Raw genomic sequence first — 10,149 nt, 5'->3', positions numbered from 1 at the left:
AATGACAATGGTATACATGTAGACATCATAGAGTAATGACAATGGTATACATGTAGACATCATAGAGTAATGGCAATGGTATATATGTAGACGTCCCGAGCAGTAGCACAGGAAATAACAGATTGATAGGAAGCGGATTAATAGTTTTCAAAAGTTTAAATGGTAGACATGTGGAGGACATTTTCCAAGGCGACATATGAACAACTGACTTGCCTTTGCGTGTCTTTGTGATGGATGCAGGACACGTTGGTATCTTACTATTTGATAGTGATTCTTAAACACATGCTCATCATATAGTCGCAATTGTACCATGGACTCTGGACCTTCTTGTGATTATAGAAAGAGTTCAGTCGCCTTTATTTACATATTTATATTCATTGCAGACACTCGATGACTTTGTGGCATAGACGTTAACAATTGAGTCATGTTGTGTTCAAAGCGAAAAAAAATAAAAACTGTACCAGTTCGCTCGGATATATGACGCGAGGGGGTCGCTCGGACATATGACGCGAGTGAGTCGCTCGGACATATGACGCGAGGGATTCGCTCGGACATATGACGTGAGGGAGTCGCTGGGACATATGACGTGAAGGGGTCGCTAGGACATATGACGTGAGGGATTCGGTGGGACATATTATCAAATTATCACATTGATTGTATGAAAATACATATAAAACACCACCTGTGTTAAAACGACAGTTTTGTTGTTGGCGACATTCCTGAATAAGGTTCTGCATTCATTTGGTTATGCGCATGTCAGGACCTAAAATAGAAAAAAATAAACACCTGTTTCCATTCACACAGTGGCTGTTAAACATGTTCGTGTGATATCAGGCGAACATGGCGTCCATGGCCTTCGGATTTCTCTGTGCGGCGGTCGTTGTCGTGTCCGGTAAGTGGAATGAAGACGGATCACGTAGTGTGGACGCATTTGGAGAATTTGAACATTCTGCATCGCAGGTGTTATGTGTTAGAAGTATAGTTAGGTACTGTTTTAAAACACGAAACTATAGGGTAGTTGGTACAAAGGTGATGTTTCAAAATGTACTGCTCAACGTTTGATGGGGACATTCGTAGTGTCTAGGAGGAAAATGAATGTGACTGATTGCTGAGAGATGTTGGCACTGGAATAGTATCCAATATTGCCAACGAACGTGGTTAGCTTCATTTTAAGTGAATTAATCACAAGTTCACAATTCAATACACCGCTCTCTTCTAGTTCGTAACAGTTTGAAATGCCTCCCTATGAAATGTTGACTTGTATAGGTGCTATTAAGGGAGAAATTCAACAGTTCAATGTCGGATAAATATCTTTATTCCTTGAGGGATTAACAGGACTGCTAGTTTTCCATCCAGGAAAAATATGCTCAAGGATTTAACAGTAAAATGTATCTTCAATCGGCCTATTTTCAAAACGAAAGCATCACTATCGAATGTAAACGAGATGAAATCCAACAAAATATCGTGCCAGTTCAAACCTGTTGTTTTTGTGACAATTCTTTGGGAATCACATTTTTTTATTTGACATCGTACTGTTGATAGCTGAACCGTGATTCAATGTTTGCCTGCACCAAGTCAGTCTCCCAGACCCCAGACAATAAGCACCTCGTCAGTCTCCCAGACCCGAGACAATAAGCTCCTAGTCAGTCTCCCAGACCCTAGACAATAAGCACTTCGTCAGTCTCCTAGACCCTAGACAATAAGCACCTAGTCAGTCTCCCAGACCCTAGACAATAAGCACCTAGTCAGTCTCCCAGACCCCAGACAATAGGCACTTCGTCAGTCTCCCAGACCCAAGACAATCAGCACCTCGTCAGTCTCCCAGACCCGAGACAATAAGCACCTCGTCAGTCTTCCAGACCCGAGACAATAAGCACCTCGTCAGTCTTCCAGACCCGAGACAATGAGCACCTCGTCAGTCTTCCAGACCCGAGACAATAAGCACCTAGACAATTTCCCAGACCCGAGACAATAAGCACCTCGTCAGTCTCCCAGACCCGAGACAATAAGCACCTAGTCAGTCTCCCAGACCCGAGACAATAGACTAAGGAGGAATTCAACTCAAGTCTAGAATGATTTGGCAAGTCTAGATTGGCTCAGCTCTCCCGAAATGAATCATTGATCTGGATTCAATTTGGATATTTATTTTGCAGATATATATCTTTAAAAAAGATAATTTTATTTCTTGGACAAAAGTTAGCGCCTTGCTCGTGGATTTCATGAAAGTTTAAAACGTCTAAACCTGCATCACTTCGGGACTTTTCTCCCACATGAAACTTGGAGTTGCCCTGCCTGGCGCTTGCCATTAAAGGAATAATACTGGTCGGATCGGAGTCCGTATTCTGTTTTTGAGTAGGGTGTTTGTGTTAAACTGGGTCATGCACACACGTCGTTAAACCCCCTTGTTACATCACATTTCATCACAATCCGATTAATATGCCGCATTTAGCAATATTCCAGCAATATCACGTCGGGGGAAACCAGAAATGGGCTTCTTCCTGTGGGGAATTGAACCCGGGCCTATGGCGTGACGAGCGAACGCTTTAACCACTAGACGCCCCCGCCGCCCTTCACATAACAGGAAGTACATTTAGTAAATACCTTTGATCGAATGGAACTATGTGATAAATAAGAGGTATATAACTTCATCATTTTTTTCATACGCGTTATGTCTAAAGTTATTCCAGCTGGTATATTGGTAAACACGGCGTAAAACCTCATTCACTCACTCACTATTGCAGTGAGTGAAATAAGTCTTAAATGCTTATCATTTAAGAATTATATCAGAATGTCATAGTATGATAAAGAGGACATGTTGCCATGTCCTAAATATCATTTTGGGAATACAGAATATATATAAAATACAGAATATATATTCTGTTTGGTAAAGGCTCGACTAATTGTTTCCATTTATTAATTACAGTAGTATCGGCGGACTGTCTGAACGGCTGGACTCACTTTAGCAACTCCTGCTACAGACTCTTCAGAGATAATAAGTCATGGCCGGACGCAGTGGTACGTAGCTGTGTCGATACACTCAAAATGACAATCACAAGAAATTTGTTTTTTATTGGTTCCATTGTGTAACATGTCCATTGCGGATTGCTATGCCAAAGGGGGAAAACTCATTGAAATTCAGGATTTCATTTTCAACAGATTATTTGTGATATCACGGTTGTCAGCGATGGGTGTACAGGATTACGATTATTATCACTGGTGAAACCAAGAAACGTGGGTATAGCCGGGACAACTCCCGACAACCGCTCCCCCGACACCGCCCCAGACCACTGGACAACCCCTCCCCCGACACCGCCTCAGCCACAGGACAACCCTAGTCCCGACACCGCCTCAGAACACAGAACAACTCTGCCCCGACACCGCCTTTAGACCACAGAACAACTCTGCCCCCAAACCGCCTCAGACCACAGACCAACTCTGCCCCCAAACCGCCTCAGACCACAGAACAACTCTGCCCCCAAACCGCCTCAGACCACAGACCAACTCTGCCCCCAAACCGCCTCAGACCACTGGACAACCCTTGCCACACCACAGGATAACCCTTGTCCCGACTCCGCCTCAGAACACAGAACAACTCTGCCCCGACACCGCCTCAGACCACAGACCAACTCTGCCCCGACACCGCCTCAGACCACAGACCAACTCTGCCCCCAAACCGCCTCAGACCTCAGAACAACTCTGCCCCGACACCGCCTCAGACTACTGGACAACCCCTGTCCCGACACCGCCTCAGATCACAGGATAACCCTTGCCCCGACACCGCCTCAGACCACAGAACAACTCTGCCCCTAAACGGCCTCAGACCACAGACAAACTCTGCCTCGACACCGCCTCAGACCACAGACCAACTCTGCCCCGACACCGCCTCAGACCACAGACCAACTCTGCCCCCAAACCGCCTCAGACCTCAGAACAACTCTGCCCCGACACCGCCTCAGACTACTGGACAACCCCTGTCCCGACACCGCCTCAGACCACAGAACAACTCTGCCCCTAAACGGCCTCAGACCACAGACAAACTCTGCCTCGACACCGCATCAGTCCACAGAACAACTCTGCCCCCTCCCCCCCAAAAAAACCAAAAAACAAAAAAAAACACACAAAAAAACGCCTCAGTCCACAGAACGGAAATAGTGCTGACCATACAATGTACATTTCACTCATTCTTTAACCTGTAACAAAACAGTTGCTGAAACTGTAGAATAGTTAGATGTAAATATATCCTCTACAATGCACGATATATATTCAGTTCTCGTTGCATAATTGGATTAAACTTCGGGTAACACTTATGTATACAGTGAAACCCTGTTAATCCGAGCCGTAGCTTTCCCCATGAAATCATCCGGATTAACGAATGTTCATGAATACTGTGTTGAAGTATTGTCATGTAAACTAGACTAACATTTAGTCTCTGAAATGAACATGTCGTACAGAAAAAAACAGTTGTTCAGTTATCTTCATAAAAATATAATAAAAGGGAGCCCAGAGACTCTCTTCATATTCAGATACTGCAGTAATCTAGACTTGCCAAACATTATAGACTTGCATGGGCTGTATTTGATATATATTAATTTTATATCAGGGTTTGTAAGACAGACTACATGTAATCGTTCCTGAAAGTTCTCGTGGTTCTGGATACACGGGGTACGGACTAGCAAGGTTTGACTGTACATTGATTCACTTGTCTTCTGTCCATAGTTCGAATGTGAGAAGTACGGTGCATACCTGGCGTCAATAGAGACTCAGCAAGAGAACGTGGACATACATGCGCTGGTCAAGGAGTTAAATGTGGGGGGTGAGTTTGAAGCACACCTTGGTCAATGCTAAGATAGACATTGCAGATATACACCAGTCGTCTCGCGTAGTCTACACAAAGCGATCTATAAGCTGTGGGGTATGTGAATCGGGTATGGGCTACAAGCTACGACTGTCGTCAGTCTGGGTTGTTGTTATTCTCACATACGCTTTGAGCATGCCATCATTGACAGGCAGCGCCCTATTTCACAAAGCGATTTTAGGGGTACATCAGCATAGACTTACGACAGTAGTAACATTCATGTCGGAGAGTTCGGATCATGCAGATCGACTTCGTCTTCTCAGTCTGAACGTCTGAACGTTAATGCAAGGCGATGGCAACACAGACTTACGGCAGTCGTAGTATAAAGACGCTTTGTGGAATGGCGCGTTACAAACACATTTCCAAAAAAAGCTGTGTGACGACTGATTGAAGTTTATTCGTCGCATCAGCAATTCTTAAATGTATAGCTACAAATGTTCTACGAAGAACAATTTAGACATGTTTGTCATTATTAAAACATTAAATATTGTCTTTATATATCACCTAAACAGCAATCTCATTAAAATCAGACCTCAGTTCTCGCCACCGCTAAACAAAGATCTGAGGACATCCAGTTAGGGGTCATGTCAGAAGGACCTTTCATCCGACCATTCAGAGCATCGCTTACCAGATTATGAAAGTGACAGTCGGAATGTGATTTCTAATCATGCAGCCTCGAAAACTTTAACTCCGAACGATAGTTACGGGTTTAACGACTGAATCCATACAATCTAGACCATCTATTAGCCATTTCAGAATGTTCTTTTGTTCAGGTTTCAAATTTTTAATCGAGAATTTGTCAAAATATGTTTCGAAGCGTAGTCGCCAATTTGAAATTAGTGCCGTAAAGAACGAGAAAACTGCGTTCTGATTGGTCATTCCATTGATCGGTCAAAGTTCGCGCAAGGTCGGTCTGACGTGAGCTGTAATGGGGTGTCATCAGATCTTTGTTTAGCAGCAGCGAGAACTAAGATCTGATTTTAATGAAATTTCCTAAACAGCACTATTATTTTAAAAGTTTTAATTGCGTTTAGTGCTTGACCGAGTATGGATCGGCCTGACCGATGTCCGAGAGGAGGGGGTTTGGGTGTGGGAATCCACCAGACAGAACGCTACTTTCTTCGACTGGGCACCTAATGAACCCAACCAGAAAGAGACTCAGCAACAAGACTGCGTCGTCCTGTACGGGAAGGAGCACCATCAATGGGCGGATGATCGATGCGAAACTAAATACTACTTTTTTTGTGAAAGACCGTACGTATTACGATAATGGTTAAAAATGTAAAAGTATGAAGTGAAGTAGTTGTTTATATCTTACCATTTAGAATGACAGACGTCAGGGCACCGTTTCACAAAACGTCCACAGAGCCACGACTGTCGCAGTGAGTGAGTGAGTGAGTTTGGTTTTACGCCGCTTTTAGCAATATTCCAGCAATATCACGGCGGGGGACACCAGAAATGGGTTTCACACATTGTACCCATGTCTGGAATCGAACCCGTGTCTTCGGCGTGACGAGCGAACGCTTTAACCACTAGGCTACCCGACCGCCCCCCACGACTGTCGTAAGTCTATGAGAAGGTATGGGAATAATAATAGTCTTAGAGCTACGATCGCTTTAAAGAATGGGGTCTTTGTCTGTATACTTGGTCAGCTTACAGAAGTACCTTAACTGCTCGTCGCAAGAGTCTACTCGGACGAGGTGTGCGGATGTACAGTGTACGATGTGTACAGATTTACGGGATGCACGAGGTGTACAGATATACGGATGTGAGAGGCGTGCAGATGTACGCATGTACGAAGTGTGCATATGTACGGGATGTACAGATGTACGAGGTGTCCGGGTGTTCAAGGTGTACGGGTGTTCAAGGAGAACAGGTGTTCAAGGTGTACGGGTGTTCAAGGTGTCCGGGTGTTCAAGGTGTACGGGTGTTCAAGGTGTACGGGTGTTCAAGGTGTACGGGTGTTCGAGGTGTACGGGTGTTCAAGGTGTACGGGTGTTCAAAGTGTACGGGTGTTCAAGGTGTACGGGTGTTCAAGGTGTATTGGTGTTCAAGGTGTACGGGTGTTTAAGGTGTACAGGTGTTTAAGGTGTACGGGTATTCAAGGTGTACGTGTGTTTAAGGTGTACGGGTGTTCAAGGTGTACGGGTGTTCAAGGTGTACGGGTGTTCAAGGTGTACGGGTGTACAAGGTGTATGGATGTACAGATGTACGAGTGTTCAAGGTGTACGGGTGTTCAAGGTGTACGGGTGTTCGAGGTGTACGGGTATTCGAGGTGTACGGGTGTTCAAGGTGTACGGGTGTTCAAGGTGTACAGGTGTTCAAGGTGTACGGGTGTACTGGTGTTCGAGGTGTACGGGTGTTCAAGGTGTACGGGTGTTCAAGGTGTACGTATGTTCAAGGTTTACGGGTGTTCAAGGTGTATGGGTGTTTAAGGTGTACGGCTGTTTAAGGTGTACGGGTGTTCAAGGTGTACGGGTGTTCAAGGTGTACGGGTGTTCAAGGTGTACGGGTGTACGGATATTCGAGGTGTACGGGTGTTCAAGGTGTACGGGTGTTCAAGGTGTACGGGTGTTCAAGGTTTACGGGTGTTCAATGTGTACGGGTGTTCAAGGTGTACGGTTGTTTAAGGTGTACAGGTGTTTAAGGTGTACGGGTGTTCAATGTGTACGGGTGTTTAAGGTGTACGGGTGTTCGAGGTGTACGGGTGTTCGAGGTGTACGATGTCTTTGCCTTCACAATGCCTCTCTTGGGCCCCGTTTCGCAAACAAGCCTTAGCTTTGCGTTTTAAAAAAACAACAACCTTTCGCTGTACGTCTGTGTTAAAGTATTGCAGTTACGACAGTCCTAATGCTCAAATGGATTTGTGTAGAGGTGCAACGTGCGTATGTGTGCGGTTGTGAAGCGTTGATGTTGATGTTGATGTTTGTGATAACAACCACTGGTTGTTGGCCCAACCTCGACGTCTTCAGTTATCGTGACGCAAAACAATATATTCACTTACTACCATGCTGGGATTCTGTATTAAAACTGGGAAACGAAAGGGAAACTAGATCATATCAAGTGCATAGTAGATTGATTCTGCTTCTTTGTGTTTCAGAGTTAATACAGCTGCGCCCGTTGTGGGCTGAGGGTAGTAGAGCGCACAAGTATTATGTCTGTCAATATTCAGTGAATAAATACCACCTGCTTACAAGTTATGTATTGTCGGACTGTTATAAATACAATATGCCGATACTACTTATTTGTTTGTTGTTTAACAAATGCACTCAGCTATATTCTGTGTAGGGTTTGCTGAAGACCAATTTTAACCCAGATCCTCACGGTGTGCTGATACTTCAAGACTGCCTCTACCAGCCTGGAATGCTTCTGCAGCTTTTAATAGTGTCGAATACAATCATTGTTCACATATCGACACGATGGTTTCTGGTGCGGCTTCAAAAAAGCCACATAACCCTGTTCAGAATCATAGGAAATCTCTGTTTAAAGCTGAGTTCAAGGTACGATTCCGACCATACAATACACATCTAGGCTTAACAAACACAACCAACAGTTGTGAAAGTGTTTTGAATTTTTCAATATAATCTCCCTGCTTTTCAATACACTATTTTCAATATTCAAGCCATATGACGACGGTCTTAAATAATCGAGTCTGGACCAGACAATCCAGTGATTGACATCATGCTATTGGGATACGATGACATGTATCAACCAAGTCAACGAGCCTGACCACCCGATCCATTTAGTCGCCTCTTACGACAAGCATGGGTTGCTGAAGACCTATTCTACCCCGGATCTTCACGGGTCCATATCGAAAGTGAAGCTTTTCAATCCCAGTCAGGAAGAAGTTTCTGTAGCCACCCCGAAGAACCCGTTCACGGCAACTTTGAGGTCATGGCCATAGTTCGGGCAACATGTGGCTATCACTTAGTGGCAGGTCTGGCGAGCAGGGAGGGTGAGGAGGATCTTCGAACCCACATTGTCGAACAGCAGCCTTTGCAAGTCGAGAGGTATGAAAAGAGGCATTGTTATGAAAAAGTAGAACTCCAGCAGTCAGCATTCCTGCCGCCCAGGCGATGAATCAAATCAGCATAGTAGGCACAGGCAATCGTCTTTTGACTTTCAAAGTAATCCACAAGGATCACACCCTTTGCATCCATGAATATAGTTGCCATAACTTTCTTCACTGATCTTGAAGACTTGAACTTATTTGTTGCCGGAGAAGTAGAATGGTGTCATTCCATGGATTGACGTTTTGACTGAGAATCATAGAGGTAGACCCATGATTCATCATCCGTTACTAATCTCTTTTTGAATTTGTCGAAATCCTCCTCAATTAGCTCTAAATTGTCACTGGCAATCTCAGTTCTTTTTTCCTCAAGATCAGAATTTAGAAACTTTGGCACGCAACGAGTAGATATCTTATTCAACTGTAAATGTTCATGAATAATAGTATCAGTTGATCCATGGCTTAGACCTGTGTCTTCCTCAAGTTCGGCAATGGTAATAATCTTGGTTGAATCTTCATTGATGGAAATTGAGGCACGTCCAGACCTAGGGTCATCATCAAGGCGTGTTCTCCCAGCCCTAAACATAGCTGCCCAACGTTTAACAGTACAAAGGCTAGGGCACTTATCCCAATACGCTTGTGAATTTCTTGGGGAGTACTATTCTCTTAAGTAACAAACTTGATAACTGCTAAGTACACGTTCTTTTGCATTTATGTGTCCATTTGGACCCCTATAACTTTCAACTGGCTGCCACTAATATGCAAACGGCCTCGACAGACCAAATACACTTGCAATGAACCACAAACAACATTGTACTACATTGACAAGTTCACTTTGCTATGGCCATAGTTGAAAGTTAGTCAGGCTTAGAACTTTTTGACCAGCCCTCGTAGCAGGTGTTCCTGCCGCACAGGTGACACCTGTCACAAATACATGCAAAGGCAAGTCAGTTGTTAACCTGAAGCAAAACACGGTATCGCATGGTCAAATTAGGGAGTTGCATTTTGTCATTTATACGTAAAGTATTGTTGTTCTCGTTGTTGTTCCCGAAAGCGGCTTAAAACTATAATAATTCACTAAAATGAACTAACGTGATTCACAAGGACAAACGAATGCATCATATAAGTTCGTCTGAATCACTGCGTTTTGTACTGAGCCTATTCTTGAAAAATTATCTCCAAGGTTTTACAACCGCAGTAAAAAGCCAAACTCTTTGAACCCTAAATGTCAACAAAAGACAAAAGGCAATACATTGTTTAATACCCCCTGAGACATGCACACTTC

The 10,149-nt window shown here is 44.1% G+C and overlaps 1 protein-coding gene across 1 annotated transcript; it reads left to right on the top strand.

The window, feature by feature from the left end:
• Positions 1-804: 804 nt before the first annotated feature.
• On the top strand, positions 805-8,083 carry LOC139446162 (C-type lectin BPL-like). Its single transcript, XM_071227465.1, has 5 exons — positions 805-892; positions 2,924-3,015; positions 4,717-4,813; positions 5,890-6,109; positions 7,956-8,083. The coding sequence occupies exons 1-5, from the start codon at positions 841-843 to the stop codon at positions 7,984-7,986; spliced, it is 492 nt and encodes a 163-aa protein (XP_071083566.1). The 5' UTR covers positions 805-840; the 3' UTR covers positions 7,987-8,083.
• Positions 8,084-10,149: the final 2,066 nt, after the last annotated feature.

This window comes from Haliotis cracherodii, unplaced genomic scaffold, assembly GCF_022045235.1.
Source record: "Haliotis cracherodii isolate W230 unplaced genomic scaffold, xgHalCrac1.p SCAF_6, whole genome shotgun sequence".
Lineage (NCBI taxonomy): Eukaryota > Metazoa > Mollusca > Gastropoda > Lepetellida > Haliotidae > Haliotis > Haliotis cracherodii.
Note: the sequence above shows the minus strand (reverse complement) of the source record. Positions and strands in the feature narration are given on the sequence as shown.